General features: G+C 40.9%; 2 protein-coding genes across 3 annotated transcripts in view; one reads left to right on the forward strand and one right to left on the reverse strand.

The window, feature by feature from the left end:
- On the forward strand, positions 1–3,405 carry LOC128832018 (tubulin beta-1 chain-like). The gene is made up of 4 exons (XM_054019023.1): positions 1–157; positions 1,067–1,175; positions 1,472–1,582; positions 2,134–3,405. Exons 1-4 carry the CDS (start codon positions 101–103, stop codon positions 3,192–3,194), a joined length of 1,338 nt encoding a protein of 445 aa, XP_053874998.1. The 5' UTR covers positions 1–100; the 3' UTR covers positions 3,195–3,405.
- Positions 3,334–18,282, reverse strand: part of BPHL (biphenyl hydrolase like) — a 24,828-nt gene continuing 9,879 nt past the window's right edge. For both annotated transcript variants that reach the window (XM_054019024.1, XM_054019025.1), the window contains exons 3-7: positions 16,994–17,160; positions 12,360–12,513; positions 9,825–9,956; positions 6,425–6,548; positions 3,334–3,909 (exon numbers count right to left, since the gene is read on the reverse strand). In XM_054019024.1, the coding sequence (XP_053874999.1) occupies positions 3,822–3,909; positions 6,425–6,548; positions 9,825–9,956; positions 12,360–12,513; positions 16,994–17,160 (665 nt within the window). In that variant the 3' untranslated portion in view covers positions 3,334–3,821. The remainder of the gene's footprint in view (positions 3,910–6,424; positions 6,549–9,824; positions 9,957–12,359; positions 12,514–16,993; positions 17,161–18,282) is intronic.

Genomic DNA, 18,282 nt, shown 5'->3' on the forward strand with positions numbered 1-18,282 from the left:
CGCGGCCCAGAGCTTATTGCTGCAAGTGCCAGAACGAGCTAGGGAGCAGCAACAACCAGCCGGAGGCAGAGGGTGTTTGTTGCCGTGTGACTCGGGCGCCATGCGTGAGATCGTGCACATCCAGGCTGGCCAGTGCGGGAACCAGATCGGAGCCAAGGTAAAGAGCGGGACCCGGGCGGGGCGGGGCCGGGCCTCCGCGTGTTGTGCCCTTCACCCTGTGGCTGGGAGGGGGCAGCGGGCAGCAGCAGCACGCGGGGGCTGGACAGATGCTGCTGCGGTGTAAAGGCGAGGTCACTAAGTGGGGGTGCTGCTGGAGGTTTGGGAACAATTACATATTTACCTAAAATAAATTTCAGCTGGCCCCTTTGAATCGGCGCATCAAAGCACTTGTTTCAGTTCCCCGTTGAGACGCCACCTCCATTCCATGCACGATAATGGCACTGAAGGGGAGACTGGGCATTGTCTTGGCCGGGCGGGGGAAAACGTATTACGACAGCCTGGCTGCCGTGCTCTGAATTCACAATGGCGCTCATTTCCTCGCTGATGCAGCAGACAACTCCCTGCAGGCCAGATGCCTCGCCCCTTTACACGGGGAGGTAACCGTGCTTTGAGCAGCGTCAGAGATGCTTCAAGGGTGTCACATCTATGTAGGCTCTTTCCTGTAGTGTCTAACTGGATTCCCAATGGGGGAAATTTCCTTTATAGTGTCTAGCAACCTAAATCACTTAGACTACAATTGGTTAGAGATACTGTAATTCTTTAAGCCTATGGTAGCAGTTCTGGAAGTGTTACAATTAGGTTAATGTATCTAGCCATGTGTTTGCTGTCTGATGTTGCAGTTTCCTGCTATTCCTTCTCACTTAATCATCATAATTGTAACTCGACCAGTTCTCAACTGCTTCAGGGACAGGGGGTAAATGCCTTGTCGGTGTTTGTCTCATCAAGGTGCAGTTATTGGTTAGGGCCCTCGGCAGGGGCTAGGTCCATGGAACTACAACAGGCATGTCGGATTGCTCCTGGCAGCCTAATGCAATTATTAAGTGCGCTTTTCAAAACCCTATTTCAGTTCTGGGAGGTCATCAGTGATGAGCATGGCATTGACCCCACTGGAAGCTACCATGGCGACAGTCCTTTGCAGCTAGAAAGGATCAACGTTTACTATAATGAAGCTGCAGGTAATTATACACCACTTATTTCTTCAGACGGTTATAATTTCGCTAAGTAAACCAAAACAAAAGTCAGGTGTATAGATATACAGTTCATTATATTTGGGACAGCTACTGTAAAGGAATTTGCTATTGGCCACTGACCCTTTGTTAGAGGACTCTGAGTCTTTCCAAGATGGCTCTACTTAATACTCCTTCCCTTCTGTCACTGCAGCAGTCTTTCCAGTGAGCTGTGTTGCGGCGGCTCAGAGCAAAGCAACCTGCTGACTGCAAGTCTGTTATACTGGTTTTTGTTCCTTTTGCAGGTAATAAGTATGTACCCCGTGCAATCCTTGTCGATTTGGAGCCTGGTACAATGGACTCTGTCAGATCTGGACCATTTGGCCAAATCTTCAGACCTGACAACTTTGTCTTTGGTATGTAACATTATGTATAGCTGCAGCTACTGTAGCCTTTGGCTCCTGTGTTGAGACAATGAATTTGAAACATCCCTGTAGAACTGCTTACATTAATGTTTCTTACTGCATACATTCAGTGTGCCCTCCATGTTTTTGGGTTGCTTGCATGAAACTTAAATGGAATAATTTAGCTCTTAACTTGCGGACTTGAAAAGTCCAAACACAAATGGAATCACAGTATAAACAATAGTTAATTGTAGTAAATCGATATAGCTCGGTAAAACTATTCCCCTTTGTCCATAACTTAGGATTTAATGGTGTTCATAGAATATCAGGGTTGGAAGGGACCTCAGGGGGGTCATCTAGTCCAACCCCCTGCATAAAGCAGGACCAATCCCCAGACAGATTTTTGCCCCAGATCCCTAAATGGCCCCCTCAGGATTGAACTCTCAACCCTGGGTTTAGCAGGTCAATGCTCAAACCACTCAGCCTTGTACACCATATCCTAAACAGAGTTGCTCCTTCATATTCTGGTGACTAAATCAGCATCTTTCCACTCCACCTTCCAGGTCAAAGTGGTGCTGGAAACAACTGGGCAAAAGGCCACTATACAGAGGGAGCTGAGCTAGTGGACTCTGTCCTGGATGTGGTAAGGAAGGAATCGGAAAGCTGTGACTGTCTACAGGGTTTCCAGCTGACCCATTCTCTAGGTGGTGGCACAGGGTCTGGGATGGGAACCCTCCTCATCAGCAAAATTAGGGAGGAGTACCCAGACCGTATCATGAACACCTTCAGTGTAATGCCATCTCCGAAGGTGTCAGACACAGTGGTTGAACCCTACAACGCCACCCTTTCTGTCCACCAGTTGGTGGAGAATACGGATGAAACCTACTGTATTGATAACGAAGCCTTGTATGACATTTGCTTCCGTACGCTGAAACTCACAACCCCTACCTATGGGGACCTCAACCACCTGGTCTCCATCACTATGAGCGGCGTGACAACCTGCCTCCGGTTTCCCGGACAGCTGAATGCTGATCTCCGCAAGCTGGCAGTCAACATGGTGCCTTTCCCCCGTCTGCACTTCTTCATGCCAGGGTTTGCCCCGCTAACTAGCCGTGGCAGCCAGCAGTACCGGGCTCTGACGGTGCCAGAGCTAACACAGCAGATGTTTGATTCTAAAAACATGATGGCAGCCTGTGATCCCCGCCATGGCCGCTACCTGACTGTGGCAGCAATATTCCGTGGCCGGATGTCTATGAAGGAGGTAGATGAGCAGATGCTCAATGTCCAGAACAAAAACAGCAGCTACTTTGTCGAATGGATCCCCAATAACGTCAAGACGGCTGTCTGTGACATTCCCCCCCGCGGCCTCAAAATGTCTGCCACTTTCATTGGGAACAGCACAGCCATTCAGGAGCTGTTCAAGAGAATCTCTGAGCAGTTCACGGCCATGTTCCGGCGTAAGGCTTTCTTGCACTGGTACACTGGTGAGGGCATGGATGAGATGGAGTTCACTGAGGCAGAGAGCAACATGAATGACCTGGTCTCAGAATATCAGCAATACCAAGATGCTACTGCTGATGAGCAAGGGGAATTTGAAGAGGAAGGAGAGGAGGATGAGGCTTAAGGCAGTTGGTACCAGAGGAACTCTACTAAAGCAGGCATGTGGTCAGAATGAATTCTGATAATGGTGATAAAGCATGTTCTTTGCCGTGTACTTGATTATCCTCTGTCAGCATTATGTAACCTTAAAGATATCTATGTAATAATTGTCAAGTCAAGTTTATTGACCGCTTTGATCTTAGTTTAAGACACATAAAGGCATGTGTTCAAAATAATGTCTCCTGGTTTGTTTCTTTAAAATAGGTCTCCACTTCTCATCCAGCATATCTTTTTTTTATATATATATAGTCTTGTTAGCTTCACATTCAGTGCTTCTTGATATGGAGTTAAATACTTGCTACATAACAATCTTGATCCAGTCAAAGACAGATTAATGCTGCTTCACTAGTTACTTTTTTTTACAGACAAATTAATCTCTGCCATGCACTACTTGTTTACCAAGCAAGATACAGTAAGGATCTTAATCTACCTCTAACTGGCATAAATGCAAACAATTTCCTTTTACAGTTTCTTATAATGGAGAATCAAACTGCTAATAAAATCAGTGACACGACTTGGATGGGTCAAAGAGGGGGAATATAATCATTAAATATACTAAGAACCTTACATACACTTAATTTGTTAAACTCTATTATCGTAGGAAATCTTCTGCTAATTTGTTGAATTCTTCTGCAAAGCGTAAATGTAGATTGTGCTTTCCTTCTGGCATCAGAAACAACCTAAAAAAGATAATCATGTAAACTCTAAACATATTCTAGTATATACAACACATAGGTCCACTGCATAACCATGGTAACCAAGTGCAAAATTTGAAGCAACTCCTGAGGTTTTTTCTTTTTAAACACTCCAGATTTCCTTGGGTATAAAGTCAGAATCTGGCTCCTCAATTTAATAATTAGCTGAGTTATTCTTAAAATTGACTCCTTGACAATCTACCACTAGTGCCTACAAATCTAAATGCCATCTCTGGGGAAAACAAAGTGGTGTTGGATCAGGGTAAAATGTTAGATTAGCTATAATTGTGAATCTCTGGGAAACTCTCTAAGTCAGCTACTTGCCAGAAGCCAGATACTTGGTTTCCACTAGCAGGTGTAGAGGGTTAAGATTCCAGAGGTAGCATGAGATGTTACAACATCTCACTGATGCCTCCTATGAGGCAACACTGGAATAGTCTCTACAGTACTTGCCTTCAGGGAAAAGAGCAGGGTGATGGTCATGAGTTGAAGTGATCCCCTTTTTCAGAGGAGGGAGTAGCAATGCTGGAGTGGATGGAGGAGACTCATGGTGAGGGCAGCATGACACGAAGTGTACCAGCTAAGTAACTAATGGGTTGGGCTGGGTATTTCTTAAATTTTGCAACGAAGCAAACCTGTATACATTCTGTATGAATAGGGAAGCATGTAAAGTAAACTCTTAATTTTCATTTTGACAGAGGTTAAACCAGCTAACTAAACAGAACTTGCCTGTTTTGCCTTCATAAAAATGGCTTCCGTTTTCCTAATCCTACTCTACTGCTAGTTTGTACAGTCTGTTAAAAATAGTAATAAAATGAAGCTCTAGCTGACTATTTGCAGCTAGGAAGAGAATGAAAAGCTGTATTCCACATGCTAAGAGGATGCACTGCCACAGTTTCTGGATGAGGTGAGCACTACTTCAAGATTTTGGGTAAAGGGGTTGAGAGTAACATCTCTGGACATATTTGTAGTCTGTACAGTTTATTATGCCAAAACCACTGATGCACTTGAGCAAAATAGTTGACTGTCACTTCATGTTTATTATGAGACCAGTGCCCAGTAGTAAAATCTCAGTAAAAGTGTAGATAGAGCAGCTATGACATTAGCATTCAGTGCTACTTGATATAACTAGGCTTTCTGCTCCAGCCCTAGTATTTCAGTGCTTTGTTAGCTCTGCTGAAGGGGATAGCTATTAGATATCATATGGCACAAGGAGTGCAGTGGCAGTAATTCAGATGGGTGGAAGTGGTCTTAACTACACAGTTTTACTTTTAGATTAATAGATTCCAAGGTGAGAAGGCACCATGGTGTATAGTTCACAGGCCACAGACCTTCCCTAAAATTAATTCCTAGAGCATATATTCTTTTATTTAAAAAAAATCCAGTACTGATTTAAAAATTGCTAGTGATGGAGAACACACCATAACCCTGGAACACTATTCCAATGGTTAAGTACCCTCACGGTTAAAAATTTACACCTTTTATTTACTGTCTAAATTTGTCTCGCTTCAACATCCAGCCACTGGATCATGTTATACCTTTCTCTGCTAGATTGAACAGCCCATTATTAAATATTGTTCCCCATATATGTACTTAGAGTGTAATGAAGTCACCCCTTAACCTTCTCTTTGCGGTCCTTGAGTCTATTTATCTTAAACAATTTCACTATAAGGCATGTTTTCTAATCCTTTAATCATTCTTGTGGCTCTTTAGACCTTCTCCAATTTATCAACATTCTCCTTGAACTATGGGTACTAGAACTGGACATAGTATTCCAGCAGCAGTTGCACCAGTGCCAAATACAGAAGTAAAATACTCTACTTCAATTCAAGATTCGCCTATTTATGTATCCAAGGACAGCACTAGTCCTTTTGACCATGGTGTTACACTGTGAGCTCATTATCAGCTGATTATCCACCCCCACTCCCAACTCTCTTTCAAAGTGACTGCTTCCCAGGATAGAGTCCCCATATTGTAAGTATGACCTGCTGCCTTTGTTCCTAGATGTACACCTTTACATTTAGCCACATTAAAATAGGTATTATTTGTTCCCAGACTGCTCTATATCAGTGACCCATCTTTTTCATTATTTACCACTCCCCCAAATCCTTGTCATTGCAAACTTTATCAGTAGTGATTTTGTTCTCTTCCAGGTTATTGATAAAAATGTTCATAGCATAGGGCCGAGAACCAATCCCTGTGGGATGCACTAGAAATGCATTTGCTCGATTGATAATTCCCCATTCTCAGACATTTTGAGACCTATCAGTTAGCCAGCTTTTAATCCTTTTAGCTCCTTCCTCCTTTTTTTAAAAACCGTACTATAATGTAAAAAGGGTAGTCTGCACTGCTCTCAATGTACCATTCTGGGGATGCTTAGAATCAACTCAATCAGTGTCTGAGAAATTCTGCCTAAAGATTTTCCATTTCCATATTGTGGGTTCACTTCTTCCCTTCCCAAAAGGTGCTTCAAAACTGTGCAGCTGAAGGTATGACTCACCGTGACCCTTTGATGTGCTTGTGAAGATATTCAGCGTGAAACTGTGGTACCAAAGGGTCTTTCCCACCATGTATTATAAATGTTGGACACTTTATGTGAGGCAGTAAATGCTGACAAATGTTACCTGAAAAACATAGGTTAAGGTTATGTTCTTATTTTAAAATATGGAAGATTAAAATGGAAAAAATTGTTAAACTAGGAACTTCTATTGTAGCTCTTACCACTAGCACCCATGGGTATGTACAATGTGGTCACCCTACCACAGAGGTATAAGCAAGTGCTAAATGTGTGCTGCCTAGCATCAGTACAAAAAACATCTTTTCCCAAAGATGAAATACATAATATACTTCTACTGCTGTGTGATGAGCTGTTGACTAATGAACCATCAATACATAGCAAAGCCAGTGCATGAAATATTTATGGCACCCACTTTTCTAAACATTCTAACTCAGGGGTCTCAACCATGTGGCCCGGGCACTATTTTCTGCAGCCCGTGCGCCCCTTGCAGCTCCCCCAGTGTTTATCTAGAGCCGCTCCGGGAGATGCTGGAATGTGGGGAAGGAGGGGCTATGTGTTGCTTTTGCTTCAGGTATCACCCCCAGCAGCTCCAATTGGCCGGGAACAGGGAACCGCGCGCAACCTGCACTCCTCTTGTACCCCAACCCACTGCCCTGATCCCCCTGCTGCACCCCGCACCCCTCTTGCACACCAACCCCCTGCCCTGACCCCCTGCTGTACCCCTCACTCCTCCTGCACCCCACACCCCAACTCCTTGCCCTGAGCCCCTGCCACACCTCTCCTGCACCCCCTGGGGGCAGAGTTGGGGTGGGGATTTCACGGAAGGGGTTGGAATGGGGGCAGGGAAGGGGTGGGAAGAGGCGGGGCAGGGGTGGGGCCAAGGGCAGCGGGGTGGGGGAGGTGTCAGTAATGTGGCCCTCAGGCCAATGTACTAGTCCTCATGTGGCCCTCATGGTCATTTGAATTTGAGACTCCTGTTCTAACTGCATGTAACTAGACAATGCATGGATTTCTTAGCTATAATTTATCTCTTCAGTCTCTGAGGTCTATGCTATCTCATGTTTATACTACTGTTGTTCCAGGTTATCAAGCTGCAGGTTACCTGACAATTTTTATACTGTAGGTTTAAAAAAAATTAAGTATATAAATATACAGTAATATCTGGTCATAATGGACATTTCTCTCTGTAATAGGTGTCCACCTAATATAGAATTAACCAAACCAGTCAAAGGTTTTTTCTGTACTTAATTTCATGTAAACAATAAAATAATGTGCATTCTGCTACCCCTTTCCACACACTCCCATTATACTACTACCCAGCAATACAGTTTATGCACTCTTGGGCCAGCTTTCCATTCTTGGCTTTGTCTCCTGCTTTCATGGGTGAGTTTGTGGGTAAATCAAGGAGGGGAGAAACTTTTTCATTTGAGAATGTCTAGAATATCAAACAATCTACTTTCAATTTGCAAGGCTTTCCTCACAGATATAGCAGCAGCCTTAGAACCCAGTTCAAGTGTCTATACTCATGCTGGCCCAGCTCTCAAGTCACTCGTTGCTAGTTTAAATAATGCTGCCTTCCCCCCATTGCCTTATTTTTTTCAATTATTGCCCAGTAATCATTTTCACTTGGTGCTTTTCATCTAAGGATCTTTAAAGCACCTTTTCAATGTTGTTTAAGCTTCAGAACAGCAAGTATAGAAAAGTGAAGTCGCTTGCCCAAGGTGACAGTCAGGAAATAGACCCAACCGTCCTCTGCTTTAATCACCAGATTGTACTTCCTCCCTTAGCACAGTTGGTACGCTTTGCAGGAACATTCTTCAGTTTTGCAGCTTTAAGCCACTCATGCAGTGTCTCCTTAAATGTCACCAACCTCAGTGAATTTATAATTTATTTTAAGAGTTGCTTGCGCCATCAGCTTTCCTGCCTATTCATAGCAAATAGTCTTGAGAAATTTTAAGAAACAGGCTGTGTTTGAGCACAAGTTTTTGCTATTCTACTTAAGTCATATTCATGCATGATTTTCTTTCATTCAAACTGGAGTTAATCTAGTGCTTTTATTTGTCCCTTTTCTTGATTTCATCCACTGGTACCTTGATGCATAACTGGCTCTCAGTACAAAAGTAGCTAACTGCCTTTCACAGATGACCTAGTGTACACTGGATCTGATTGTGCAGGGTGTTGACGGCTGAGTGCTGCCAACTATTGCTGACTTCAGAGGGAGCTGAGAATGCTCAACACCTTCCAATGCTCGGTCCACTTACAGCACCTGGGAAAGTCAGCTAGTTGTTAAATGTTTCCAGGTGGTCTCTCTTTCCAGGGACACTTAATTTCATAGGTGATGAAAATTGTGGCCACTAAAGGATGTGTGACTATGACTGTCAGCCAAGGTTTCACTGCATATATGCCCCAGACTTATGCTTACCCCTATGTAAGGGGGTGTTGTTTTTTAAAAAAATGACAAGAGGACTGGAATACAACTTAAGATGCCTCCCTACTGGGAGAAATTATGGTATCAGCTGACTGGCATTTCTCTTACAAGTCTGTCTGGATTTGAAGAAGTAAAATGTAAGGAAACACTTTCCTTGCAGTCATTTGATGCCTACTGTCTATTCAGAACCATTGTCAGATATTTACTATTTTGGTTATAAGGACTAAAGGAAAATGCCCAAAAGGGAATCTTGGGCTCTTTGCCTTTTGTGCACCATATGTAGTGTATATATTTGCATTCTGCAATTTAAAAGCAAATTTGCTATGAAATAAAACAGAAAATTGCTGTTTAGCATTTAGGGCCCCATCTTGTTTGCAAACTTCTCTCTAGCAAGAGTTTATTCCCAAAGATTTTTAAGAGTCAAGCTTAAAAATAACATGGTTGGTACTGAATTATAACTGACCTATTTTAGATGCTTTATCTTTGGCTGTATTATTTTAACTATGCTTTGTTAAATCTGAACTACAAATCTTTGAAAACCAAACTTCCCTGCCCTGCTTTCAATACCTACTGCTACCTGTAGCCCAAAAAACATTCGTTTTATGGTTTCTATCTCATAATCTCTAGAGTAGAAAATATTCCCTCATTATAAGAGAATTGAAAATGAACCTAAGAAACTATCCAACTACATCTATTTAAAAATGATATTTTAGTCAACCTAGGCTTGTGGCAAAGCAAAGGCAGAGACAATGGTCAGATAATGATTTCCAAAAGCTCTTTCCTCCTGTTTATCACTTAAATTCTGTGAAGTGTCTGCTGTATTCATGAGCGTCAGTCAGCTGGTTCATAATACTGTGCGGTGTGTGCATCTATTTCTTCCTTTGTTGGCTACTAAGCAATGTTGAGAGATTTTTATCTGCAGCTTTTCTGCTGCTGCAATTGCAGGAATCTTACCATCTGGCTTGTCAGCAAACTGAGATATTCCATCCACCCAGGCCTCACATGTTTTTGCAAAATATTCATGTCCGTACATTTCTTCCATTTGTTTCCTGATCTTTTCACTCCATTTTGAAACATCTCGGATAGCTATGTAAAATGGCATTGAATACATTAGACCCTTTTCAGTAAACAAATAGCATCCACATAAATATGTGAGTGTGCATTTTAAGAGTTAATTACAAATGTACATTTCAGATGCAAAATTCTTTTAAATTTTTTTTTTAAAAAACCATCTGTGGAAGGGGAAAAAATAAATTAATTTCATTGTCTGCATCAGAGTCCTTTCTGAGTTCAAGTTGCAAATTAATTGTTGCTACTGTGTTTGCAAGGAGTGGACAAAGGCTGCTTACAGTGGGAGGGAGGGAGGAGAGCTTGCAGGATGAGACACCAAAGCATGTACAGTCTCTTGGGTGGAGTGGGGGAGAAGAGTGTTTATCTGCAGTCAAAGTTCAAATCATATCTATTTTTATAGAAAAAGGGTAGGGTATAGATGCCCCGCTCTAGGACAGCTTTTTGCTCTGGCCTCTGGATTGAAGCTGGCACATGGTTATTCACCAGTGTTCAATGTCAGGAAGTCTTTACTAAGGCATTCCAGCAAGCTGACATCATGGTACATTTGCCACATTCTTAGAGGAAAACCAAGACCTGCCTACTCAGCAGAGTCCTGCTGACTCACTGCATGTTACGCAAAGCTGTACAAATATTCTGAAATTCTACTTTACTCACCTGTTTGACAGGTTTAGAAATTTTGTATATCTCCAGCTGTCAATAATGCCCATAAAGCACATGTCCCCAAGAGTGACAACTACCTTACAGAGAAGCAGACGAATGCTATCACAACAGAAAAGGAGAGAGAACTGAAAGCTTCTGAGTCACCAGACTGCATTGACAGTTGCTAACAGAGAGCTCTTAAAATGGCTTCTGATAGTGTGGAAAGGACTAAAGAGTTCAATAAATAATAATATGAAATACAACCTGTTTGACCAATCACAAGGCAGGAGTGACTAAAAGATGTTCTATAATAGCTCTTCACTGATATATGGGAAATGAGAGCGGTCATCCCAGTCCAGTTGTTACTGAACAGATGTCTCCTTCACAAAATCTACCATTTTATTTGCTGCTGTGGTTGGCAGTCTTAGTAAAGAAGCCAAAAGTTGAGAGGGCCTGGAGACCAGATAACCCTCTTCCACCCCTTCATGCTTCTCACCTTTTTTTTTTTTTTCAAATGGCATTTCTGAGCTCACTGGTGCCATTAGCTATTTTGCAGAGGAGTGCCAAATAGTCATATCCTGCACCAGTTAAATCCATAATAAAATTACCATTGAATTCAGTGGTGCAGGACTGAGCCCACAGATTTGAGATCAACAATATAAGAGACCATGTAAAAGTGAAATAGTATTTATGCAGTTGTAATAGTGGCTAAATAATCAGAACTATGTTTCATACTGGAAACACAAGGCTTCACATTTGTGCACAAATGCTTTTGTTCTGGTATAGTCCCTTCACTGGATGCTCTCTTACCACTATCACAAATGATGTCCCTTTTCAACAAAATGGCAGGAGCTTCATTAACAGTAATTGTAACTAAGTATTTGACTTTCAAATGAAATGTAGAACATATATTATCTGAGAAGTACTTATTCATGTGAGCTCTTTGCTTAAGGCAAACAATGTGTGTACAGCCTCCTCTCTTCAAATCTTTTTTGACCAACCTAACTCCTCTTTTTTCCAAAATAAAATAAAATAAAATAAAAAATAAAAAATAGCTGTCTTAGTAGGAACAGATTTTTCTATATACCTGGAGAAATGTGCCCTTGATTCTAAACTAAGAAATGGCTCTGTCTGCCCATTGGAGTTTCATAACCAGAACAGCATCAAATTTGGATACAAAGCAAATTATGAATAATTTACAATAAATAGCAATATGCAATTTCTAGAAGAAAAATAATTTTCCCAGACATTTCTTAGGTCACTGAAATCAGATTTTTTTTCTGCATGCTAAGTTTCTTTCTTTGTTTTTCAGCCTTTGTTTTGCTGGAAAAATTGCAGTTGGCCAGAAATCCGAAATCCAGGGTCTCTTTACTTTACAAAGCCTTTTTTTTTTTTGTCAATAGAGCAAAGAATTTCAAGGGAATTAAAGCAGGAAAGGAAACATGGGTGATTCATTTTTTCCTGCACACAAATGTACTTTTTTATTTTCTGATTGTGTATTCTGACCTCAGGAGGGGAAAAGTTCTTGCTCATTATATGCTAGAATACTAGATATTACACACTTTAAAAAAAATTTGCTGTTGTTCCTAAGGAAAGTTTTTCCTTATTCCTTATTCTGTTTTATTGCACCTAAGGTGGTTTTTTTTTTTGGGGGGGTGGGTGGGGGGTGTTATTTTAAAGGATCAATACAAAGATAACTGAAGAGACCTTAGTATGATACAAGAAAAGACTGAGTTATTTGTCATCAGACATTTCTCCATTCATGCAATTAATACTTACCATTGTAAAGCTTCAGATCCTCCTGAGTGACAGTGGCGTTTGCTCCCCAAACAACTAACTTGTGGATAAGGGTTGGATGTTTTGCAGCTGCTATGAGAGCTGTAATCCCACCGTCACTCCATCCCAGCAAAGAGAACTTCTTAAACTTCAGTGCCTTGATTGGTGTGAGAAAATTACAGTAAAAATCACTGGCCTTCAGTACTAAACAGCTGTATCTACCTGCAGTCAAATGTTTCTTGAAAACTAACAGCTTCAACCAAAATCTCAAGTTTAGTTAAATTACAATTAACACACAACTAAAATGCAAATAGAGACTCCTTTACATTAAAACAGGCAGCAATTTAAAAAAACCCTATTTAAAGTAAAAGTGAGTGTGATGCTGCTAGAGATTCTTGGATTGCTTTCCTGTAGATTTGAAGAACCTGTATGGCAGTGGGTGACTGCATCTTAGATGAGACTGCCCTGGTTTACACTAGGATTGTACATCCGAATAGTACATCTCTCGGGTGTGAAAAATCCACACGCCTGAGAGATGTAGCTGTACCAACCTAGCCCCCAGTTTAGACAGCAGTAGACAGAGGGAAGAACAACTTAGCTACTGCCTCTTGGGGAGGTGGATTACCAATACCAATGGCAGAACCCCTCCTGTTGGCATAGGTAGTGTTTACACTGTAGCATTTTAAGTGTAGACAAGCCCTGAGAAGCAGTTACTAAGCAGTCTTAGAAAATATAAAGGTTAATAAAATCTGGAAAACGAGAGCCGGCTTGCTGCCACTTGTTGTTAAATATCTATTGTGGGTTTTAGAGAGTGTATATCTGTGCGAGCTACCTATACTGGCCAAACTTTTTAAAAGCATCCACTAATTTAGAGTGCTTTGAATTTTGGGTGTCCAACTTGAAACAGCTAGGGTCTGATTTTATGAGGTGCTGAGCACTCAGAATACCAGCTAGAGTCAATGTAAGTAGCTATGGGTGCATTTCACCACTGAAAACTAGGCTTAGAGGGTCCAAGTTTTAAAAAGTAACCACTAAATTAGCTCCTGCAATTGTGTGCACCCAAAATCTGAGTACTTCAATATCTAAGCAGTTTGGTACAAATCCACCTTTTTGTGTGCTTAGAGGCATGGTTTTGGCATGTGTTAAATGTGAAGCTGGATTGAAGCCACTTGAAAACTTGATCTGAAATTTGAACTGTTCTTGGTTATAGCGGTATACTTTAAATACTGCTTCATGATGAGTTTCAATTAAAAATGTTTATGTTGAAATGACTGCCTTCTCCTAAGGGAGCAAGATTGTAGCTCACAAAGACCTTAATTCATCCTGTGTACTCCCCTCCTAGGGCTTGGGAGATTCTAGGTCACATTCTCTGCTGCACCAAGATCCACTAACAGCAGGAGGAGGGTGAGAGGGTGGTGGGGACAATCAGGGAAACAGTTACGGCTCCCTGTTTTTGTGGGCTATCTTGTGCTGGCTCTGGTCCTGTAATATGACTGCATTTCACTTGAAATTACCTCTGTCCAGGGCCCCATACGTAGTGTGGCCATGTACGGTATGACATAATTGCAGATTGTTTTAAAGTTGCTGTATAACATAAGCTTTCATTTGAGTGAAATGTAAATCAACACAAGCGATGTCTACCTGAGTCTGCAGTCAGCCTGAAACAATAATTCAGAGACGTATGAACTAATCCTATTTGGCTCAATGGGATGTTAAAACTGAAGTATCAGAAGGTTTTAAATATCAATATTAACAATCTCATTGCTGAAAATGTTAGAAGCAATGCTAATGTGTTTATTGGTCTTTGTTGGATGTAGTGGTAGGCATTGGAGCGGGGTGCAGTGAAGCAGGCTTAAACTGTTCTTTTCCCATATTAAATTCTGCTAGTAATGTTATAAAGAGGTTTTTATTTCAAAAAGGGATCTAATTTATTGGTAGATGGTAATATAAAGTACTGACACCTGTCTTAAGCTGTTATATTGTTCTTCAGAGTCTCAGCTTTCATTTTATGAAGAAAAACTTATAGCAGTGAGTTGGGAAGAAAATTTCAAAAAATATGAACCAAGTCTAACAGAGACAGATACTAGAGGTTTAGTCTATACTACAAAGTTTTGCCAGCCTCGCTATAACAGCTAGGAGTGTGGACAAATATCACACCCCCTAGCTAACAAAGCTATGCCTGCAAAACCTCCAGGCTGGACACAACTATGCTGGCAGAAGAGTGCTTCTGTTGGTATAGCTAATGTCATTTGGGGAGATGGTGTAGCTATGCCAGCACAATCTGTCTTTTGGTTTACACTGCATCTCCACAAGGGGGCTCTGTCAGAATAGCTAAATCACTATATGGCAAAGGATTTGTAGTGTAGTCGATACCCGAGTCTGTAGAAAGCCAATAGTTCTGAGGGCTTGTCCACATAGGAAAGTTATACTGGTATAAGCTAAGATGAGAATTTAAACTGCTATACCTAACTCTCCATGTGGACACACTTATTCTGGAAATCCTACTCTTCATTAGTAGGGCTGATTCTTTAGCTCAGGGGTCAGCAACCTCTGGCACACGGCTCGCCAGGGTAAGCACCCTGGTGGGCCAGTCCAGTTTGTTTACCTGCCGCCTCCGCAGGTTCGGCTGATCGCAGCTCCCACTGGCCGCGGTTCACCGCTCCAGGCCAATGGGGGTGGCGGGAAGCCATGGCCAGCACATCCCTCGGCCCGCGCTGCTTCCCGCAGCCCCCATTAGCCTGGAGCGGCAAACTGTGGCCAGTGGGAACCGCGATCAGCCAAACCTGCGGACGCGGCAGGTAAACAAATTGGCCCAGCCCGCCAGGGTGCTTACCCTGGTGAGCCGCATGCCAGAGGTTGCTGACCCCTGCTTTAGCTACTGTGCTATTATACAGTATTTGTGAGAATGTATAAACAAGTTAATCCATGCTTCATAAAGAGGCTTGGCAGAATTTATTTTTTTTTAAATAATTTCAATGGATAATTTTTAAGCATTTTTAATTTTTATCAATTTAAATGTTCAGTTCCGGGCAATTATGGGGGGGGGGGGTGTCAGACAATTATTTAATGACAATGGATGTTGATATTCAAAAAGATAAAGCTTTATAGCCATTAAAACACAAATTGTCAACATCACATGTCAAAATATACAAAGTAAACAGCCTTTATTCAAACTCTAATAAGTTCTCAACCAGCATTTTTTCTTTCTTTGTCTATATGTAAGTTTCTATTGATGGAAATATTTTTTTTCATCAGTTTGTATAAAGTGAAACCAAAGTTTGACATTTAATAAAAAAAAATCCTTCCAAGCCTATTCATAAGTGAGATTTCAATAATCCTTTAATATATGTACTTATAAACATACAAATCTTCAAAAGTGGAAGATATGCTACACTGTTTTCTGTTGCCAAAAAATCTAGTCAGTTATACTCTCAACTTTAGCACTGAATAAATGTGGATGGGATGCTTCCCTGCTTTCTACCAGATTGAGTACAAAGCATCTGATTATGTACTCCTTTTGAGGACAGCATCTTTTTTCTGTCAAGCATTCATTAAGTGTTTGAAAAGAAGCAGGTAAAAGAGGAGTTCCAAGCTTTCATATTTGGAAGCCTGTCACCTGCTCATGATAACATTTTTGTTCTGGTTGGCCAGAGTGGTACTGGCTTTGTACGTTAGTCTGGGTATACTGTAAAGCAAGGGGCAGCTGGATTTCATGACTAGGGAAAAACATTTCTCCTATGTTTCCTGTCAGACTTATTTTGGTTCAACTAATCTCCTTATGCAGTGTACTTTAGGAAGGCTGCATTTTCAATTTCCCATGGTTCTGCAAAGTTGCTGCTGTGAAAAGAAATAACTGGCTTCACTGTCCAAACCCTATCTGATATTTTTGGAACATATTACATTGTCAGGATTCTTAACATGGCCAAAGATACCGTGTAGTTTAACATAAGGAATTCCACTCACAAGTTGCCAATATCGTAGTTAACGTTTTATTGTCAGGATTTCCTTTAGCATTAATTTGGCACAGTTCTTATAAAAACAGAACAAAACAACAGCACAACATATTTTTCACTTTGATTCTATAAATCAGGTTTAAAAAGCAGGAGGATCAATGACAGACATGAGTCATGTTCTTTGTACTCAGAATAAGTGTGTACATTATATTCTGTGTGGATTTAGGAAGCCTCTGACTCCCCATTCTAACTATTTCAGGAATAGACCTTACCATGGAAATATGTCAGTTTAGTTTGCAGGATTAGATGTTAAACATGTTAGGTTCTTGCAAAATGTCTTAATTATCACCCGCTAAAGAACTTGTCAGCTACAATTATTAATCGTAGGTCTAGTTTTCCTGGACTTCATGCAACTATAAAGTCACAAACATTCTGGGGCAAAATATTCTGGAATAAGATCGTGCTGCTGACTTACATAATTAATTCCATGGCTAAATCTTCTGTGTGATAAAAGAGAGATGGAAGAAAAAAACAAGCTTCCCAAGCAGAACATATTTCCATCCATTTTAAGCACTTTTGCATAATTTAATATCAGCAATTACTACTGTAAAACATATAATCCTTGACTTCGCCCCTCCCCACCACCATTAAGGAAAACCAGACTTTATCTCAGAACGGATTTACCTGCATCAGATCAACAGCATCTCTTGCATCTCTTTCAAAGAAATCTGGAGGAAAATCTCGAGCTGGAGGGATGGAATGTCCATAGCCCCGAGGATCCCAGGCAACTATTGTGAACAGCTGCTTGTTCATAGATTTGAGCTGTGGTCCAAAATCACTTTGACTACTCCCTAAAAACATTATGTCCTGATAAATTAATCACCACATTACAACTACCCTATACATGCTACAAATGGACTTCATAAATTCACTTAGTTGGGACACCTACCAGTGAAGAGATTTAGATAAATAGTATGGACCATGACCACTGCTTAATCACAACAGTATGAATAAAAATTTTGCTGAATGAACATGTTTTCTTCTAGTAGTATCAATGGGTAAGTATTGGTTAACCAGGTAATATACCCATTTTAAGAGTTTTCTGTAGCGCCCACTACTGTAGGATCTAAGGCCTTGATTTGGCAATATTTTTCACACACATATTTTCAGACATTTTTTAAATTGGTGGGGTGTCAGGAAATCAGTTGGGCTGTCTGAGTGTAGAGGATTCTGTTGGACTATAATCTCTATGAACACAAGGGTTAAGATAGCCGTTTTGTGATCAAACTTATTTAGCCCTAGTATGATGTATTGAAAGAATGTAAATCAAAATCTCATCCTAAACGGCTCTACACTTCTAGAATTTAAAAGTGGCTGTTAAAATACTTTTAAAATTCCGATCAGAATACCCCAAATAGCTCTTTTACATCAGTAAGAGTAACTGGAGGCATGACAAAACCAGTGGAAGTTTATGGGAGCACATGGGCTGTAAAAAGGAATCCCATTACCTCCACCATCTACAGCATGGTGCAATTAGCTGATTATATTAATGGATGAGTTTTCTTCCCTTGCAATAACATTTAAAGGCCACAGCCAGAAGCAGAATACCAGGCTAGATGGAGAAGAATTGGACTGCCCTGGTATTATAAATCAACTACCAATTTTATTAGTAGATAGTGCTGTGATCCAAGTGCTTGATACCATTAAGAAGTGGGTTACTTTTTAAGGGCACCTTATGAATAGTCTATAAAGGATAAATGATTAACCACTCATTAAAACAACTATTAATCAATTGACTCTGTGGGTCAATAGGTTGCTTATAACCATCTATAACACAAAGTCTCATGTCTCTAATATGCTATTAATCATTTAACATTTTATAAAATGACACCAAAAAGTACGTCATTTATTTTTTTACTAAATATTAAAACATACCTGCACTAACACATTATACACCAAGCTTCAGCCCAAAG

The sequence above is a fragment of the Malaclemys terrapin genome, chromosome 2 (genome assembly GCF_027887155.1).
Source record: "Malaclemys terrapin pileata isolate rMalTer1 chromosome 2, rMalTer1.hap1, whole genome shotgun sequence".
Classification (NCBI taxonomy): Eukaryota; Metazoa; Chordata; order Testudines; family Emydidae; genus Malaclemys; species Malaclemys terrapin.

Coding starts and splice junctions, on each gene's coding strand:
- LOC128832018 (XM_054019023.1), top strand. CDS start 101: ATGCGTGAGATCGTGCACATCCAGGCTGGCCAGTGCGGGAACCAGATC. Junction 158..1,066: donor GGAACCAGATCGGAGCCAAG/GTAAAGAGCGGG, acceptor ACCCTATTTCAG/TTCTGGGAGGTCATCAGTGA. Junction 1,583..2,133: donor ACCTGACAACTTTGTCTTTG/GTATGTAACATT, acceptor TCCACCTTCCAG/GTCAAAGTGGTGCTGGAAAC.